Source organism: Rhinoderma darwinii, chromosome 2 (genome assembly GCF_050947455.1).
Source record: "Rhinoderma darwinii isolate aRhiDar2 chromosome 2, aRhiDar2.hap1, whole genome shotgun sequence".
In the NCBI taxonomy this organism is placed as follows: Eukaryota; Metazoa; Chordata; class Amphibia; order Anura; family Rhinodermatidae; genus Rhinoderma; species Rhinoderma darwinii.
Genome location: NC_134688.1, coordinates 235098265 through 235119468, shown reverse-complemented (window position 1 = coordinate 235119468; position 21204 = coordinate 235098265). Strand labels below are relative to the sequence as shown.

General features: G+C 42.5%; 1 protein-coding gene across 5 annotated transcripts in view; it reads left to right on the top strand.

The window, feature by feature from the left end:
• The window catches only part of TRIM37 (tripartite motif containing 37), a 149125-nt gene that overhangs the window by 29864 nt on the left and 98057 nt on the right, over nt 1-21204 (top strand). For 3 of the 5 annotated variants that reach the window (XM_075852950.1, XM_075852947.1, XM_075852946.1), the window contains 4 exons: nt 75-115; nt 2757-2873; nt 2992-3072; nt 4695-4782. In XM_075852950.1, coding sequence (XP_075709065.1) covers nt 75-115; nt 2757-2873; nt 2992-3072; nt 4695-4782 — 327 coding nt within the window. The remainder of the gene's footprint in view (nt 1-74; nt 116-2756; nt 2874-2991; nt 3073-4694; nt 4783-21204) is intronic. The other 2 variants (XM_075852949.1, XM_075852948.1) reach the window with 1 other exon arrangement.

Below are 21204 nucleotides of genomic sequence, written 5' to 3'. Positions count from 1 at the left end.
CGAAACTGTTTGTTCAATCATTTATCAGCCATTGATATATAGCTGTTAACATTTCCTTTATTTTTGGTCTACAGAGATGGCTGACTGAACAAAGAGCTCAGTGTCCTCACTGCAGGTAAAATAATGATATGGTGTGCATGACGTTGTAAACTCTGTGTTGCGCTCTGAAATAATTCTCACATCAATAATTGCAAAATAATTAAGTTATGGCTCTCAGAATGCCGAAAAATACTCCTCATCCTGAAGGCCAAAAATAGCCGCGTCCTTAAGGGATTTTTGTACTGTCCATTTATCTGTACATTTTTACAATTAAGTCAAGTATGGTCAGACACACAAAATTTAGTTACAGCCTTTTGTATAGCTGTCCACACACTAATGCAGAATTCTTGTTCTCTTAAAGAAGCACTCCGGCTAAGGAAAAAATGGGATGAAGTTAAAAGGTAGTGAGGAGTATTTGCTTACCAGGGGCCTTGACATTTAGCTGCTCCGAGCCGCCTTTTGGGGCACGTAATTCCTACTCTGACCACACAGATCCTACAACGTCTGCTGTAGCAACCTGAGGTCAGTCTTAGTCTATGATACTAGGGGCTCTCATTGGTTTCCATTGAAAGACTGACTTCCGGTACCTACAGCAGATGCCGTAGGCTTCAGTGAGAGTGGAGATCACGTGACCCAACGGTGGCCTGGAATGGAGCAGCTGTCTGTCAGATAAAGGGCTCGATAAGACACCTTACTACCTTTTCACTTAATCACATTTTCATACAAGGGGGGGGGGGGGGGGGCGGGTGCAGGAAAAAAGGTTTTTTTTCTAAAGGGGTCGTCCAGCGAATAATATTTTTAACCCAGCTCAGATTGGTGTGCACAAAAAAAAACAAAAAACCTACTCGCGTCACCATTCCTCTGCTGCTACCGCACCAAATCTGCTTGGTCACATGCTGGTCTCTACTTCCTGCTGCAGTGTGTGACCTCCTGATACGGGGGCATGTGACTGTAGAAGCCAGAGAAGATAGGGTTTGGATCCAGCACGGACGATTCGATAAAATGGAGGAAGTTTTTCCAAGTTTAATGGGCCAATATTTTTGGCTAGTTAAAATCAGGAATAAAGAGCACAGCGTGGCATCCTGATAGTGTGGGGAAAAAGGTGATGATGGTTGATAATGAGCCTACGCGTTTCAGACGCTACGAGCGTCCTTAGTCATGGCTGAGCTTCAGCCATGACTAAGGACGCTCGTAGCGTCTGAAACGCGTAGGCTCATTATCAACCATCATCACCTTTTTCCCCACACTATCAGGATGCCACGCTGTGCTCTTTATTCCTGATTTTAACTAGCCAAAAATATTGGCCCATTAAACTTGGAAAAACTTCCTCCATTTTATCGAATCGTCCGTGCTGGATCCAAACCCTATCTTCTCTGGTCTTGTCTCCTGTGTGCCGACACATAGATCCGTGCACGACCATCCCTGGAACTACATCTACAACGAAGGTGAGCTGGAGGTGTCTCTCTCTATCTATTACTGTAGAAGCCAATCATTGTGGCTGGGGATTGCTGAGGTAAGCATGGGCCTGTTCAGATGAGCATTCAGGTTCCATTTGGCTTTCCGTTCATCTGTTCCGTCAGATGAACGGAAAGCCAAATGGAAACTATTGATTCCATTTGCATGAACATTGTTTTCATTGTTAATGCTTCAGTTTCAGTTTGTTTCCGTTCCGTAAAGTTTCTTTTTTTTTCCGCGGAAACAATAAAAAACTTTACGGATCTGAAACTGAAGCATTATCATTGAAAACGGTGGTCATGCAAACGGAATCAATAGTTTCCATTTGGCTTTCTGTTCCTCTGATGGAACGCATGAACGGAAACCCCAAACGGAATCCAGATGTTGAAGTGAACAGGCCCTGTGGCTTTTTTTCATTTGCCGGACAATACCTTTTAAACCGAAAATCCATCCAATCGTTTGTGGGATGCATTTAAAACTAAAAATAATTTTGTTGTTGGATTTTGTAGCTACTTCAGATGCTTAAATTACATACGGTACTTTATACATACTAGTCCTTCTCAAAGAATTAGAATATAATCAAAAAGTTAATTTATTTCAGTAATTCAATTCAAAAAGTGGAACTCTTATATTATATAGATTTATTACACACAGAGTGATCTATTTCCAGCATTTTTTTCTTGTAATGTTGATGATTATGGCGAACAGTTAATGAAAACCCCAAATTTAGTGTCTAGTGTCTCTAATTTTCTTAGACACTGATTAGAAAATCTATCCGCCCATTGAAGTCAATGGGTGCATGAAAACCATGGACAGCACATGGATGCAAAAAAAAAAATGTGAGCGAAAAACACATGGCACTCGCAAACACACTGATGCATAACGCAACGTCCGAGTCCCGGCAGTGATCCGAGGAAAGATCGGACATGTTCATCTATCTTTCCTCGGATCGGAGACTAGGACCATTTTTCACAGACCCGATTCACCCGCCTAAGTAAACGGGTATGTGAAGACTATCGGGTGCCGTCGAAAACGGCCTGAATGGCACAACGGTCGTGTGCATGAGGCGTTCGTCTATAGACCGTGTTCGGGCCGGGATTTGCAGCTGTATTACACTCGTGAGAAACTAGCCTAATAGTGCCAAGTTTTCTTTGTCCGTTGTAGATTTTTGAACACTAAAGGAGAAATTTCAAAATCCTATGCCGTTATGTCCATTGACTCCTAACAGACCAAAATTAACAGATTTTTTTTGTTTTTTTCAGAGCCCCCTTGCAACTCAGGGAGTTGGTTAATTGTCGGTGGGCTGAAGAAGTTACTCAGCGTCTTGACACACTACAGTTATGCAGCCTTAACAAACATGAAGAAAATGAGAAGGACAAGTAAGTGAGGGGATTTTTGCATTGATTAATTTTTTTATTTGATTTATTTTTTTTACATATTTTGACATTTTCTTTTTGTTTGGCACGTATTATACTACTACCTTCTTATGTGCCATAGGAGATCTTATCAAAATGTATGCAAATCAATTAGAGACACCGTAGACAACCATCAACATTTTATAGTCTGTAAAGAGAATAGGTAGGTTGTTGTTCATAGCATTACCCGTTAACCTGTCCACTTTTTTTTTTTTTAGTTGTCTTAGACTATTTTGTACAACACATGAAATTCTAACTAATACTCAAAGTATTCGCATAGCTCGTTTAGTTATTTCTCATTTATGGACATTGGGAGGTGAAATGTGGATTGTCCCTTTATTCTCTTGTAGCCAGCCATGTACCCAGAACCACATCTGTATAGTACAAACAGTATATAAGTGTAGAACCATGGCACACATATAAAAGATAGTTTCGTTTCTGTATGTGTATGCAAATAGAGGTAAAATCCGTGAATTTGTCTAGTACTCCAACTTTTCAGTATATCCTCTGTTAAGATTCTGTACATTACGTGTTTACATGTGCTCCTGCAAGGTTATTTTTTGTATGGAAAGGAGATATGCAGGGTTTTATGTGGGGTTATCAATCCTATATGAAGGGTGTATAAACAAACCCCCAAACCTTGGCTTTAAAGCATATGTTCAACTTTTTAAAATCTACATTAAAAGGTGAAGAAAAATTAGTAATTTTTTTGTTATACTTTTGTGCTTGTCTTGAATTACAGCCTGTATTATAGTTCGGAGATGCATTCCCAATTCTGCAGGCTTCAGAGCTCACATCTCTCAACATTCCTTGCTGGCTCAATGTCAGCACAGATTTTGCTCTGGTGATTTAGCATTTGAAACATCATAGTTTTTACACCTAGCACTATACACGGGGGGGTATAGCTTGGAGGGGGAGGACTACTGAGGCCTGTGCCAAGGGGGGTGCCAGCAAGCCACTTTGCCTTGACTATGATATTTAGATAGACATGTGGGCAGGAAACAGCCTTTGCCCCTGGTTAGGAAAGTCTATCTATGGCTCTGACTTTTACAGTAATCTGCTGTAGAAAATATAATTGTCTACCTTTTATAGGACTTCAACTAAGCTGCATTGCATAAACAAGGTAGTCATTGTTTGCAGTATTATAATGAATGCAGCGCTGTAGTATAATAAAGGTCTTAAAGGGGTTTTCCAGGAGTTTTATGTTGATGGCCTATCCAATGTCCGATCGGTAGGGGTCTGACCCCAGGCACCCCTGCCGATCAGCTAATTGATGGGGCCATGGTGTTCGTTTTCCAAAGCCTTTTCCCAGTTTAGAGGCACAGCGCTCAAGTGAATGGGACTGATCTGCAATCCCGGGCACCGCCGCTACGGATATGTACAGTGCCAGGTAAACACTGAAAAGGCTGCGCCGACTAACGCCGTGGCTCCTTCAGTTACCTTATTGGTATGCCGGTAGTTGCTCCACAGATCTGATATTGATGACCTATCTTATGGATAGGCCATCAATATAAAATGCCTGGAAAGCCCTTTAACTCTGTAGATATATCGCAGTACTTATTTTATACAAAGTGGCATGCCTTTTTATATATGAAGTGATAAATGGTGTTTAGATGTGACCATATGACTTACCTCTATTTACATAATCCTTTAAAGCTTAATTAGACAGAGGGATATCAAAAAAAGAGAGAGAATGACTAAAGGTGTGTCGCATACTCAAAGTAACATTTCAATGTTTGAAAATATTTTAGCTCTTCCTTATTTTTTTTTTATTTTTTTTTTCAGATGTGAGAATCATCACGAAAAACTCAGTGTATTTTGTTGGACTTGTAAAATTTGCATCTGTCATCAATGTGCTCTCTGGGGAGGGATGGTGAGTTAACTTAAATGCAATATACATGCCAAGGCCAGAATCAAGTGGACCCCCAAACTTCATGGCTATTGATAAGGCGTTGGTCCATCCTTTGCTTCTTTTCCGGTCTCCACTTTTCAAAAGTTTTTGTTGGTATCTATTGTGCCATAGGAGCATTAGTGTAGTTATGCTCTATTGCTGGAGCAGCCTATGCCGATGAAAACTTTTTGTTCTTGCAGTGTCCGTTTAGACTTCAATAGTATCGCAATTAACCCCTTCACCCTGCTTGCATTTTGGGCCCTAATAACCAAGCAATTTTTATAGTTTTTCCATCGTCCCATTCGAAGAGCTCTAACTTTTTTTTATTTTTGTGTCAACATCGCTGTATAAGGTCTTGTTTTTTGCGGGACAAGTTGTATTTTTTAATAACACCATTTTTTGGGGTACATATTTATTGATTAACCTTTTTGGGGGGGAATAGAAAAAAAATTAAATTTCGCCACACTTTTTTGCGTCCTAAATCTACGCCGTTTACCGTGTGGTATAAATAACACAATAACTTTATTCAACAGGTTACGATTGCAACGATACCAAATTTGTATAGATTTTGTATGTTTTACTACTTTTACACAGTAAAAACACTTATTTTTTTTTTTTTCAAAATTAGTCTTTGGGTCTCCATATTTGATATCATAACTTTTTTTATTGTTCCGCCGATGCAGTTGTATAAGGGCTTTTTTTTTTGGCGGGATGACTTGTAGTTTTTATTGGTACCATTTTGGAGTAGATGCAACTTTTTGATCCCTTTTTATCACATTTCTTTAAAGTCAGGATTCACATAAAACAGCAATTTTTTCCATTGTTTTTTTTTTTTTTTTACGGCATTCACCGTGCGGGTTAAATAATGTAATAGCTTTATAGCCGGGGTCGTTACGGACACGGCAATACCAAATATGTGTGACTTTTTTTGCTTTATTATTATTATTTTTTTTAATAGTATAGCAGTTTGTAAGGAGAAAAAGTGGGTTTTTCACATTTTTTAATTAACTTTATTAAACTTTTTTTTTTATTTCACTAGTCCTACTAGGGGACTTTAATATGCGATCATTCGACTGCTTTTATAATACACTGCAGTACTTCTGTATTGCAGGGTATTACTGCCTGTCTGTTTAAAACGGACAGGCATCTGCTAGGTCATGCCTAGGTCATGCCTCGGGTGTCAGTGGGATGAGAGGGAGCTCCCTACCTCTCTCCAAAACCACTCAGATGCGGCGCTCACTATTAAGCGCCTCATCTGAGGGGTTAAATGGGTGAGATCGATACTAATATCGATCTCACCCGTTTGAGCAGGGATGCCCCCAGCCCTCAGCTACCTCTGGTAGCTGAGAGCAGGGACATTTAACGGCTCCCTGCTCTGTTTATTTATTCTGATGCAGCGCCGTGAAAAGGCGTATGCATCAGAATAAAGCCCATTAGTGGCCGCCGTGAAAAGGCATATTGGCGGTCACTAACGGGTTAAAGGCTGTGTACACCTTTTGAATCATTAATTTTTTATTTATTTTTTTAACTGATTTAAAACAACTTTAAATTTTATTTTTTTTACTTTTTTTAAAATACAGCTCCTATGTATCCTGCATACATAGATACGTAGACACTGTATCCTTCTGTCAAAGTCTATTCCGGCAGGTCAGTTGAACTGACTGCTCCGGTGAAAGCTGGTCCTGCGTGTCCCTGACACACAGAATCCAACTAATAATGATTACATCTAAGTCCATGAACTTCGATATGACCGTTATTAACTAGATACTGTGTGTCCGAGACGCGCAGGACCAGAGTTCACTGGAGTCACCATTTTAGCTGAAATGACTTAATCGACTGACAGAAGGATACAGCTTCTACAAAATACATAGAAGCTATATCTTAAAAAATTAAAATAACATACATTTTAAAACCTTGATTTATTAAAAAAAAAAAAAATTATTCAAATGTGTACATAACCTTTTAAAGGCTATTTAAACCTTGGGAAAATTATTTTTTTAAATAAAAATGTGGATCAGTGTGATTGGTGCAACTTTGTAATTACATTTTAGTAAAAATGTGTCTTGTGTGTCGAGCTGTTCTCTATTGCATCTAAGTTCATAACTTAGGGCCTGTTCACATCAGCGTTGGCTTTCTGTTCCGGGGTACCGTCGGAGGTTTCCGTCGGGTGAACCCTGCAACGGAAAGTCAAACTGAAACCACAGCTTCCGTTTCAGTCACCATTGATCTCAATGGTGACGGAAACATTGCTAATGGTTTCCGTTCGTCACCATTCCGGCAGGTTCCCGTTTTAACGATGGAATCAATAACGCAGTCGACGGCGCTATTGATTCCATCAGGAAAACTGAAATCTTCCACAATGGTGACAAACGGAAACCATTAGCAAAGTTTCCGTCACCATTGAGATCAATGGTGACTGAAACGGAAGCTGTGGTTTCAGTTTGACTTTCCATTGCGGGGTTCATTAGACGGAAACCTCAGACGGAACCCCGGAACAGAAAGCCAACGCTGATGTGGACAGGCCCTTAGATGTGATTGATAACAGGTGCATCCTGAGTGTCATACCCCAGTCACTGAACCAGTCAGTCATGCTAACCTGACTGATACATGTCTTAGCGCAAGATACAGCTGCTCTGTATATAGGATAAAAAGCGGCTGTATCTAAAAAAGTGAAAATAATTTTTAATAAAATGTAATTACAAAGTTGCCCCAATCACATTGATACACATTTTTTTTTTTTTAAATAAAGTGTTTTCAAAGGTGTCATAGCCTTTAACCCCTTAATGACCAGCCTATTTTAAACCTTAATGACCAAGCCATTTTTTAAGTTTTTCCATCGTCGCATTCCAAGAGCTATAACCTTTTTATTTTTGCGTCGACATAGCTGTATAAGGTCTTGTTTTTTGCGGGACAAGTTGTATTTTTTAATAGCACCATTTTTGGCGACATATTATTTATTGATTAACTTTTATTTGGGGGGAAATAGAAAAAAACCTGAAATTTCGCCACTCTTTTTCGCGTCTTAAATCTACGCCGTTTACCGTGTGATATAAATAACACAATAACTTTATTCAGCGGGTTGTTACGATTGCAACGATACCAAATTTGTATTGTTTTTGTATGTTTTACTACTTTTACACAGTAAAAACGCATTTTTTTTCAAAATTATTTGTTTTTGTGTCTCCATATTTGAAGAGCCGTAACATTTTTATTTTTTCACCGATGCGGTTGTATGAGGGCTTTTTTTTTGTGTGAAGACTTTTAGTTTTTATTGGTACCATTTTGGAGTAGATGCGACTTTTTGATCACTTTTTATCAAATTTTTTTAAAGTCAGTATTCACAGAAAACAGCAATTTTTTTATTACAGTTTTTACGGCGTTCACCGTGCGGGTTAAATAATGTAATAGATTTATAGTCGGGGTCGTTACGGACGCGGCGATACCAAATATGTGTAACTTTTTTTTTTCTTATTCAAAAATTTTTTAGTGAGTTTTAGAACACAAAATTACAAAACATATTGGAGAGAAGGCCTCCACCCATAACTAAAAGAACAAACAAGGTCAGTGGACCAAAGCAAAAACATACAAGAAAAAAGGGAAAAATCAATAATGTGCATCACATCTTGACATGAAACAGAATTGTCAGTGTACAACAGTAGCATGAATAATCATAGAGGCATAACATCAGGAGGTACAGTGAGATCACTTAACTCAAACAGAGAAGGAGAGGCACATAGCCCTAGTCAGGGGGAAAGAAAGTACAGAAAAAGGCCCCAAGAGAGGGAAGGATAGGAGGGAGGGGAGAGGACAGGAGGGATCCTGGACTCCAGTTCCGGCGTATTATGAGTAAAAAATCAGCAGCGAGCAAGAGCCGTAGTGTATTTCACAGGGGCATAGGCCGACTCAGGTTACAACCGTGAGGTAGGAAGGCGAAGAAAGAAACACTATCCAAGGAGACCATGTAGACGTGTATTTTACCACATCTGCCGGGGAGTGAGCCACCAAGTGTTCCATTCGCTGTATCAAGGCAACTTCCTGAAACCACTCATCTAATGTTGGGGTGCATTGCCGTTTTCCACCTGCGCGGGATCACTGACTTTGCCGCCTGAAGTAGATGTCTAGTTAGGGAGCTTTTATAAATGTGTAATGGCATCGGGAACATGAATAAAAGAGCTGCCTCCGGAGAGTTGGGGACAGAGACTCCAGTAACCTCCAATATCAATTTAAGTACCGCATCCCAAAAACTCCTCAACAAGGGGCAACTCCACCAAACATGAGACATGGAACCTCCCACAGCACCACAGCGCCAACAATTATCAGGCACAGACGGATACCATTTATGAAGCGCAGCCGGGACCCGATACCATCTAGAGACAATTTTATAACTAGTTTCCTGGGCCCTAATGGCTATAGAGGCTTTTTGTGAGAGGGAGAAACACCGCTTCCATTGTGTATCAGTAAATGTAGTATGTAATTCTCTCTCCCAGGCCCCGCAGAAGGAGGGGAGTTGTTGGGAACGCTGCGAAAGGAGTAATTTATATATTGTGGATATGGTATGTGTAGGGGGCTGGGAGGAGACACATAGGCGCTCAAAGTCCGTCAACGACCTGTGAAGATGTGCGCGTCGGTTTACCGCTCCATAAGAATGTTTTAACTGGGCATATTCATATATATGGCGAGTGAGGGGCACGGCATCGGGGCAGATGGAGGTTAGAGGGAGAAGAGAGGAAGCGGAGAGGACCTGGGCAAAATACATGGGGCCGGTGGGCGGCCTGCCTAGGAAGGAGCGACCAGCCCTGCCAGCAGGAAAGGCCGGATTATCTGTGATAGGAGTTAAAGGACCCAGGGGGTCTACAAGCGTACTTCCAGGCCCTAAGGACCTCAACGCCATGAGAGTATGGTAAACAACAAAGGAGGCTTGAGTCGGTCTATTCCCGGGCAGGATCCACGGCAGGGATGATAGGGTACTGGGACATAGTTGTTGAGCTAAACGGACCCATAGTTTTGATTCACGGTTATGAAAAAAATCTAAAACCCGTGCGTGATTTGATGCCAGATAGTAGAGCCGACAATCCGGCAGACCAACCCCACCCGTACCCCTGGAACGAGTCAGAAGAGCCCGGCTCAGACGTGGGCGACCAGTCGGCCAAATGAAGGAGCCGAAGCATCGCTGAAGCCGCAACCAATAGGAAGATGGGATAGAGATGGGGATCGTCTGCAGGAGGTAAAGCAAGCGGGGGAGGAGAGACCTCTTAATAATATTGATACGGCCAAACCAGGAAAACTCAGTCTTATGCCAGGAATTAAGGTCAGTGCGAAACTTGGCCAGTAGGGGGATAAAATTATTTGTAAACAATTGTGTAAGGTCCCCACTTATACGGGCACCCAAATATGTAATACCTCTGGAGGGCCATGAAAAGGGGAAATTACTTTGGAGAAGCGACACTAACGGGCCCGGGAGAGAAACATTTAGCGCCTCAGACTTAGAGAAATTGATTTTGAAATTAGACCATGTTCCAAAACGAGACAACTCGGACATCAGTGAAGGGAGAGAGACATGAGGGTCTGTGAGATAGACCAATAGGTCATCAGCGAATGCCGAGCACTTGTATTCCTTCCCTCCAATGTTAATACCCTTAATATCCGAGTTGCTCCGAATGGAGGCCATGAGATGTTCCATAACCAGGACATACAACAGGGGGGATAGGGGACAGCCCTGTCGTGTGCCATTGTAAATAGGGAAAGGTGCCGAAAGGGAGCCATTTATTTTTATTTGGGCCGAGGGTGTACGATACAATGCCATAATTTTTGCCAAGAAAGATGGTCCTATTCCCACATGCCGAAGGGTTTGGTAAAGGGCAGACCACGATATTCTGTCAAACGCCTTTTCAGCATCCAGGGACCGGATCATGAGCGGGATTCGGTTAGTCTGGGCGTGGTAATATGTGTAACTTTTTAACTTTATTTTGTTTTTTTTAATAGTAAAGCATTTTGTAAGGGGAAAAGCTGGGTTTTTAATTTTTTTTCACATTTTTTTTTTAATTAACTTTTATTAAACTTTTTTTTCACTTTTTTACTAGTCCCACTAGGGGACTATAATATGCGATTCTGCGATCGCATTTATAATACACTGCAATACTTTTGTATTGCAGTGTATTACTGCCTGGCCGTTTAACACGGACAGGCATCTGCTAGGTCATGCCTGCGGCATGATCTAGCAGGCATTCACTCCAGGCAGACCTGGGGGCCTTTATTAGACCCCCGACTGCCATTGGAGACAGACACTCGGCGATCGTATCGCCGGGTGTCGGTGGGAGAGAGGGAGCTCCCTCCCTCTCTCCAAAACCACTCATATGCGGTGCTCGCTATTGTGCACCGCATCTGAGGGGTTAAACGGGTGAGATCGATACTAATATCGATCTCACCCGGCAGAGCAGGGACGCTCCCAGCCCTCAGCTACATCTGTCAGCTGAGAGCAGGGAGATTTGACAGCTCCCTGCTCTGTTTACTTATTCCGATGCCGCAACGTAAAAAGTCTATGGCATCGGAATAAGGCCCGTTAGTGACCGACGTAGAAACACGATGGACCGGTCACTAACGGGTTAAGAACAATTTATTTTTACACACTTCAACACTCAAAAGTCCAGTTCTGTGAGTTAATGTGGCCCTTTGCATCACACCAGCTATTGTTGCTCCTAGATGTAGCTAATGGTAGTACAGATATTTCGGAGTAGAAATTCAATGAACTGACTGGATCATTTTTGTTATTTGCCGAATGTTTGATTTCACGCTCATGTGATACGTTTTGTCCAGGTAATGTATCTTATTGTTCGGTATTTAAATTATTATGTTTTTGTCAAGAACAGTACGGGACAAAGCTCCAATTAGAGTAGCAGGGAACAGAGAACGGAGCAGTGGTGTCACATGCTTTCTAACTAAGAGCTTGTGAGTCAGAGAGCCCCTAACTATTTAACCCTTTCATTACCAAGGGTCATTGATCCTGTGTCCAGGTCAAATTTTCAATTTCTGATATGCACTTTATTAACGATAATATCTTTGGAACTGCTTTAAAATTTGTTGGGATATTCAGTTTATTTTTTTTTACAATACTTATGAGGATTTCATTTGCAAGATTATTTTAATTCCATGTTTTTAATATTTATTATGAGTAGTCAAATGACTAAAAATATATATATACACACTGTACAGCTCTGTAACAATTAGTAGTCTTCTCTTTCCGTCACCCTGGATCGCTTTAAGCGGAGAGTGAACAGGGCTATAAGGCTATATACACACACGACTTTCATGGCTGTTTTGCATCAATGTGTCTCAAAATTTGACCCTTTCTCGGCTGTCTAACCGTTTTTCACCATCATTTGCCATCTGGTTTTCATGGACGTTAGAAAAAAATAAAAAAAAAATGGATGAATTTTATTCGTTAGGGTTTTTTTTTTGTCCCAGCCACCTGAAAACACCACAGTGCCCATGAAGATAATTACGCAATTAGGGATGTCACGATTCCAGAATTTGGACTTCACTTCCGATACTTTGTGTAGTATTGCGATTTCGATACCAAAACGATACTTTTGCCAACAATAATAATAATTAAAAAAAAGTTCTTCCGTTTTCTGATGTGAGGCGCGTGGTGTGATGAATTTTGAACCTCCACGTGCCTCGCATTAATAGTAGTTAACCCCATCATGTTCCTGAGTCATAATGGACAACATTGGGTTAATGTGTGAGGTACATGATGGGGTTAATTACTATTAATGTGAGGCACATGGAGGTTCAAAATTCATAATACCTCGTGCCTCACATTAATAAGTGTGTGTGTTTTTTTTAACATTACTTTATTTATTTTACTTTTTTTAATGTACTGGCATATATCTACATGCTAGTACAGGCAGTTGTTAGGACATACCTCAGTATGCCCTTTCAATGGGAAATATGGTCAGACAGCCCTGGTGTCCTTCAATGTACCCTAAGCTGTCTACCCATATATGGTGTGGCCCTCGATCGTGTCACAGGAATTCCCCCCTTCTCATTTTCCCCTGAATGCTGCTGTGGTGGTCAGCATTCATCGCAGAATTCAGGGGAAGAGTGCCGGAGATAAGAGGTTTCTCTGATCTCCGCCGTTATAGAGTGGGGCTGCGGCTGTGTAATACAGCCATTGCCCCGCTCCTGACAACAAGTGCGCGCGCGGTCATCATGAGGTGATGCGGCCAGCACTGCAGTAATGAGTGGCGGCACTGGCACTGAAAACAGTAAATGGGGGTGTTTTGCAGTGCGCCCACCATGTTCTGTCTTCAGTGCCGCCGCTCATTAGTGCTGCGCTGCTCGCATCACCTCATGCTGACCACGCGCGCACTTCTCAGGAGCGGGGCAATGTCTGTATTACACAGCCGCAGCCCCTCTCTTATAAATTCATGTGTTCCTATACTAAGCTATGTGGCTGCACAGTCTCGTATCGAAATACATGAAATTAGGGTATTGAACCGTTTGAGGGTGAACGGTATCGAAACAGTATCGAAGTTTCGATGCATCGTGCATCCCTAGACGCAATACCACTGTAGATAGTGCCACATTGCCCACTGTAGATAGTGCCAGTGCCCACATGGATAGTGCCCACTGTATGTAGTGCCCACATAGTGCCACACACAGTGCCCATGAAGATAGGGCCACAGTGTCCCCTGTAGGTAGTGCCAATATAATTTCACAGTGCCCATGTAGATAGTGCCACACCCCCTGTATATAGCACCCCCCTGTAGACCGCACCACATCCCTTGCAGATGGCGCCACTCCCCCCTGCAGATGGCGCCACTAGAGGGAGCCCCTGATGACTGTCCATATATGGATATTGACGCCACGGGCTTCTCCAGTAGTGGAATCCCCGGTCAGTGTTGGCCGGGGATTCCGCTCCTAGAGAGAGCACCTGACGGCGGGCAGTGACGACAGGGGCTCTCTAGAAGCGCAATCCCCGGCACAGAAGGATCTGATACTGGGAACTCCGCTCCTAGTGGGTGTTTAGATGGCACTATCTACAGGGGGAAGGGTATTCGCTGCTATCTACAGCAGGGTGGTTGCTACCTACAGGGGGGTACTATTTACAGTGGGGATGTTGAGACGTCCCGGGCTCCCTCTAGGAGGGGAATACGCGGCCAGAGCGCTGGCCGGGCATTCCGCTCCTAGAGGGCGTTTAGGTGGCGCTTTCTACCAGGGGTTTTGCGGGGGTTGTGTGTGGTTCTATCTACATGGGGGGGGGGTGTATTCCGGGGCTCTTAAAGTCCTGGCAGACATGAGAGTGCAGCGCTGCTCACACTGAAGCACCACTGCACTCCGTTACAGGCTGCCAACGTTTATATACATGACCACTGCACAGGGTATAGGCACTTGGAACGTGTATATAGCCGTATGGCAGTCGTGAAGCGGTTAACCCCGTAGCCACTTTTGACCTTCCAGACAGCCTCATTTTTAAAATCTTGTTTCACTTTATGTGGTAATAACGTCGGAATGCTTTCACCTATAAAAGCGATTCTGAGATTGTTTTCTCGTGACACATTGGACTCGATACGCTCAGTATTTAATTGTGAAAAACACCAAATTTTAGCAAATAATTTTAAAAATTTACATTTTCTAAATTTAAATGTATCTGCTTGTAAGACAGGCCGTTATACCACACAAAATTGTTGGTAATTAACATCCCCCATATGTCTACTTTAGATTGCCATCGTTTTTTGAACGTCCCTTTAATTTTTCTAGGAACGGCTTAGAACTTTAACAGCAATTTCTCACATCTTCAAGAAAATGTCAAAATGCTATTTTTACAGGGGCCAGTTCAGTTGTGAAGTGGCTTTGAGGGGCTTATATATTAGAAACCCCCAAAAAGTCACCCATTTTAAAAACTTCACCCCTCAAAGTATTCAAAACATTATTTAAAAAATTTCTTAACCCTTTAGACGTTTCACAGGAAATAAAGCAAAGTAGAGGTGAAATTTACAAATTTCATATTTTTTTGCAGAAATTAACTTTTAATCTAATTTTTTTATAACACAAAGTTTTACCAGAGAAATGCAACTCAATATTTATTGCCCAGGTTCTGCAGTTTTAGGAAATATCCCACATGTGCACTTAGCGTGCTACTGGACTGAAGCACCGGCCTCAAGCAAAGGAGCACCTAGTGGATTTTCGGGCCTTATTTTTATTAGAATATATTTTAGGCACCATGTCAGGTTCGAAGGGTTCTTGCGGTGCCAAAACAGTGGAAATCCCTTAAGTGACCCCATTTGTAAACTACACCCATTGAGGAAATTATCTAGGGGTACAGTGAGCATTTTGACCTCAGGTTTTTTGCAGAAATTATTGGAAGTAGGCCCTGAAAATAAAAATCTACATTTTTTCAAAGAAAATGTACGTTTAGCTAATTTTTTCTTATTTCCACAAGGACTGAAGGAGAAAAAGCACCACAAAATTTTCTAAAGCAATTTCTCCCGAGTAAAACAATACCCCACATGTGGTAATAAATGGCTGTTTGGCCACACGGCAGGGCTTAGAAGGGATTTTGGAGATCACATTTAGCAGGAATGGTTTGCGGAGGCCATGTCGCATTTGCAAAGCCCCTGAGGGGACAAAACAATGAAAACGCCCAAAAAGTGACTCCATTTAGGAAACTACACCCCTTGAGGAATTCATCTAGGGGTGTAGTGAGCATTTTGACCCCACAGGTGTCTCATAGAATTTATTAGAATTGGGCAGTGAAAATAAAAACATTTTCTCAACAAATAAAGGAAAAAAATAACCCAACGTTTGTAAAGCAATTTCTCCCGAGTACGGCAATACCCCATATGTGGTCATAAACTGCTGTTTAGGCACAGGGCAGGGGTCAGAAGGGAAAGAGCGCCATTTGGAGTACAGATTTTGCTGGATTGGTTTCTGGGCGCCTGTGGGACCAAAACAGTGGAAACCCCCCAGAAGTGACAACATTTTGGAAACTACACCCCTCAATGCATTCACCTAGGGGTGTAGTGAGCATGTTAACCCTGCAGGTGTTCTGCAGAAATTATTGTGCACTCGATGTTGCAGAGTGAAAATGGGATTTATTTCCATAGATATGCCAGCTTGTGCCACCATATCAAGACAGCTCTCTAATTATGTGATGTTTCCCGGTTTTAGAAACGCCCTACATGTGACCCTAATCTTTTGCCTCGACATTCGACCAGGCTCAGGAGTGAAAGAGTACCATGTAAAATTGAGGCCTAATTTGGCAATTTACAAAGTATTGGTTCACAATTGCCGAGGCTCAGATGTGAAATAATAAGCAAGTGACCCCATTTGGAAACTACGCCCCTCAAGGCATTTATTATGGGGTGTAGTCAGCATTTTCACCCCACAGGTCTTTTCCATAAATGAATTCGCTGCGGATGGTGAAAATTAATATTTTTCCCTAGATATGCCATTTCAGTGGCAAATATGTCGTGCCCAGCTTATGCCACTGGAGACACACACCCCAAAAATTGTTAAAAGGGTTCTCCCGGATATGGCGATGCCATATATGTGGAAGAAAACTGCTGTTTGGGCACGCTGTAGGGTTCAGAGCGGAGGGAGCGCCATTTGGCTTTTGGAGAGCGGATTTTGCTTGGTAGTAGATTTATTTGAGTATTGCTGGTGTTTCCATTTATAATGTGGGGGTACATGAAAGCTGTGCAGAGTATATCAGGGGCATAGTCAGGTGGTATAATAATGGGGTAAAAAAAACAATGTTTCATAGATGTGTGTTACGCTGTGAAGCAATCCTTTCTGCACAGGCCAGTGTCGCACTGATAAATGGTGTCCTTTCTTATGCCCCTTTTGGTCCACACTCCGCACCTTTGCAGTTTGGGGAATTTTGCTGGGAAAGTGTTGTCCTGGTATAATACGGGCACCCTCGCTTCCAGCAGATATGTTTGGGCCCTCCCCTTCCTGGTTCCCTAATTTTAGGGCCTTGATAAATCGCCTCTTGAAACAGAAGAAATGTTCCCCTCAGGCTGCACAACTGCATATTTTTAATTTCGGACTTATTGAAGCCATAACTAATTTTATTTTTTCATAGACGTAGTGGTACGAAGGTTTTTTTTTTTGCGGGACGAGCTGTAGTTATTATTGGTACTATTTTGGGGTACATGCGACTTTTTGATCACCTTTTATCCTATTATTTTGGGAGGCCAGGTAACCAAAAAAACGCAATTCTGGCATGTTTTTTTTTTATACAGAGTTCACCACGCGTTATAAATTACATGTTACCTTTATTCTGCGGGTCAGTCCGATTCCGGCGATACCTGATTTATAGCACTTTTTTATGTTTCACAACTTTTTGCACAATAAAATTTATAAAAAGAATGTATTTTTTCTGTCACCAAGTTGTGAGATCCATAACTTTTTAACTATTTCGTCGACGGAGCTGTATGAGGGCTTGTTTTTTGCGAGACGAGCTATAGTTTTTATAGGTACCATTTTTGGATACGTGCGACTTTTTGATCACTTTTTATTCCAATATTTGTAGGAAAAGTGACCAAAAAACAAACTCTGGTATAGTTTTTTAAGTACGCTGTTCACCACAGGTCGTTGGGGTCGCGGCGATACCAAATACGTATGGTTTATTATTATTTTTTCAATAATAAAGGACTTGATAAGGGAACAGGGCGATTGTGTTTTATTTTACTTTAAACTTTTATTATGTTGTCACACTTATTTTTTTACACTTTTTTTTACACACTTTTTTTACACACTTTTTTTATACTAGGGGACTTGAAGGTCCAACCGTCACATTTTTTTTTTCTAATACATTGCGCTACCTACATAGTGCAATGTATTAGATCTGTCAGTTATTCACCGACGGCAAACCGATTAGGCTCCGCCTCCCAGCGGGGCCTAATCGGCTTCCGTAATGGCAGATCAGGAGGCCATTGTGTCTCCTATTGCCATAGCAGCAGTCGCCTGATTGCCTGTCAGGGCTGGCGATCTGCTAGCAACCGCTAAGATGAAGCGATCGCTTTAGATCGCTGCATCGAAGGGGTTAATGGCAGGGATCAGAGCTAGCTCCGGTTCCTGCCGTTACAGGTGGATGTCAGCGGTAACATACAGCTGACTTCCACCGCTGATAGCGCCGGATCAGCTCCTGAGCCGGCGCCATCTTGCCGGCGGCTACAGAAGCCGTTAAGGCTCCGCCGCCGGGCTGGTCCTGGCCGGCTTCCGTTCTAGGGAGACCGGGAGGCCAGTATTAGGCCTCTGGTTGCCATTGCAGCCACCGGAATCCCGGCAATTTTATTGCAAGGGTTCGGATGAGCTGCAAACACCTTAAATGCAGCGATCATGTTTGAGCGCTGCATTTAAGGGGTTGATGGCGTGGATCGAAGCTAATATTGGTCCCCGCCATTACAGCCGGATGTGAGCTGTATGATGCCGCTGTCATCCGGCTATGATGGCACCCGCTAAGCTTCTCAGCCGGTGCTAAGCATATGGTGTATGGATACGGCAAAATGCGGGAAGCACTAGCTTTCCATGGCGTACCCATACGTCAAATGTCGTGAAGGGGTTAATGATACTTTTGTAAGTCAATAAATCATTCCTTTACCTTGTGTGATTATTGCATTCCTTATCTTTCGTATCCTGGCTCTTCTTACAAAGACGTGGAAATGGGGTAAACAACAAATTCATACACTTATAGGAGGGTTTACTCACGACGATTTTTCAAACCACCAATGATTGATCGGCTGTTTGAAATATTGTGGCCAATAGTATGGTGACACTTCCTGTTGGGCAAAGCGCGTTATGGTTGCCTTGCGACAGCAATGCCTTGTGTAAATGTCACTAGCAGCAGCAGTTACATTTAACAATAGTGCTGCTGATCATTTTTATGGTGGCACGTTCGACGAAGATCAATTTCATCATTGATCCTCTCCTTAAACGTACTGGCCAATTCTCATTAACTGACTAGTGTAAATGGGTATTTATTCTAACAGCCATGCTCTTTGCCACAGTAGGCTTTCATCTAAGTGCAGGGTTCCTTTTTGGAGGCATGACTGGTATGAATGGGTTTTAATTTATGAGACTGCTCAAATCCAGTATAGGGATTCGTTTACAGCGAGTAACCCGTCAAGTAAAGAAAAATGGCTTGGTTGTTATGGAAACCTGGCCTAAAAATGTGAGTGAGGCTAAGAATGAAGGACCTGTGAGCTTCCATTGGCTAATACAGGTCATCTGATGTGGTATGAAGGTCCTTGATGTGGAAGCCAGTGGTGTCATATTTGCTATTGTGAATGTCGATAACGGTAGGTCCTAGAGAGCTGAAACCCAGTCTAAACCTTTTGGAAGTGCGTGATTTACTTATGTGTTAAATTTGGTGCATATTGGTTCAGTCGTTTGGCCATACATAACGAACATGCAACATACAACAGACGTCAGACAACAGAAATGCATTCATTTTTATATATATATATATATATATATATATATATATATATATATATATATATATATATATATATATTTTGTGTCAGAGGTATATATAGGAAGGACTCCCAACATATACTCCCAATGAAAGTCTGCGATGTATCTAACTGTGTAGACATCGTGGTATAAGTTGTCCAAACACCCCTAGCAGTGCGCTACCTGAAGTGCTGTGATCGGGGAAGCTCCTGACAGCATCGGTGTCACAGCGTTGGGTGTGGACCCACTGGGCCGTACCGCGTAACGGGATAGCAGCTGGCCAAACAGGGATAATGCAATGTCTGTAGTTCTGAAAGGGTACCTGAGGCAATGTAGACCATAGCGGTGGATTCAGGGTAAGATGAGGCTCCGACAGTAGACAGACACCCGGCGGGGTTCGACACAATAGATGCAGCGGAGGGCACAACACGACTCCAACTCTTGAAGATACAGAAGCACGGGATACAGGGTACAGGCAGCAGGAACAGGAAACACTGGGAACTGGAAAACACTAGGAGACCTTTTGCAAGGACAAATTTAAGGTAACACAACGCTCAGGCAAAGATGGAGAGGGCAGATCCCCTTTTATAGTTCAGAGGCATTTTGGGCTAATTGCATCTATTCTGCAAATGTGTGCGTACTGGCATTTTAAGGCTGTGCGCGGGCACGCGCGCCCTGCGGGAGACCATGTCCGGACAAGGAAGTGAGTGCCGGCGTCTCCCAGGAGGGAGATGCCGCCTGGAACTCGCTCGTCTATGGCCGCGGCCGTCAAAGGGTGTCAGGAAGACGGTCTGCGGCCATAGACGTTACAACTGGACAGTGATGTCAGGAGCTCTATAAAGCTGGAGTTGCCTCTTAGAGCATCTGTGCTCTACCCCAGGACTCCAGCCTTGGGGAAGCTCCTGACGTTACTATCCATATATGAACAGCGTCGCCAGGTGCTTGCATGGGGCTGGAATTCCTGAGCAAAGCGCTACCTTTTTGGGGACTCCGGCTTTAGAGAATGTCCCCCTATAGATACACGTTTAGACGGATGACATGAAGTGGCATCTGTCACACAATAGGATCCCATGTTAGAGATACCGCGTGGTGCACTTTTTTTGGTGGGTTCCCTCCGGATGGAATAGCCTAACCTACTACACTATTGCATCCTTAAAAAAAAATAAAAGTATACTAAAGTAAACTAAACATACAAGACAGATTAACATGTAATATATCTCGGAGGGTATGTTCACTCACAAACTCAAAGTCTGAAAATACGGAGCTGTTTTAAAGGGAAAACCGCTCCTGATTTTTCAGACTTTTTTGAAGCCACTCACGATTTTCGCTGCGTTTTTTTACGGACGTTTTTGGAGCTGTTTTCTATAGAATCCATGAAAAACTGCTCCAAAAACGTCCCAAGCAGTGACCTCCACTTCTTTTTCGCGGCCGTTTTTTTTACGCGGAAGTTTTTCAAAACGGCCACGTAAAATTACGGCATGTCGGAACAGAACGCAGTTTTTTCCCATTGCAATCAATGGGCAGATATGTGGAGGCATTCTGCTTCCGATTATTTTTATAGGCCATGTGAACATACCCTGAGAGGAACAATCAAGTACAGCGGAGCAGGTGAGAACTCAAAGGTAAGATAAAGGCAAAATATAAATAATGTTTCTCTGCTGACTTGAGGTTCTTAATTGAACTAATTGGTTGGAGTCAAAAGTCGTCCTCCTCCTCCTCCACTCGAGGTAGACACGATGAACCTGCACTACTTTGGAAGTGCATCAGCCAAGAGGTGTGACAAATCCATCTCAATGTTGGGTATGTTATTCTGAGAGGGTTTCCTCCACTTCCCTATGCCAATCTCTGCAGCCCAAAGGTCTCTGATGTATCAAATAATCCTCTCCAATGGGAAAAAAAGAGTATTGGATTTATTTTATCATCTACAGCATTAACTATAATGTA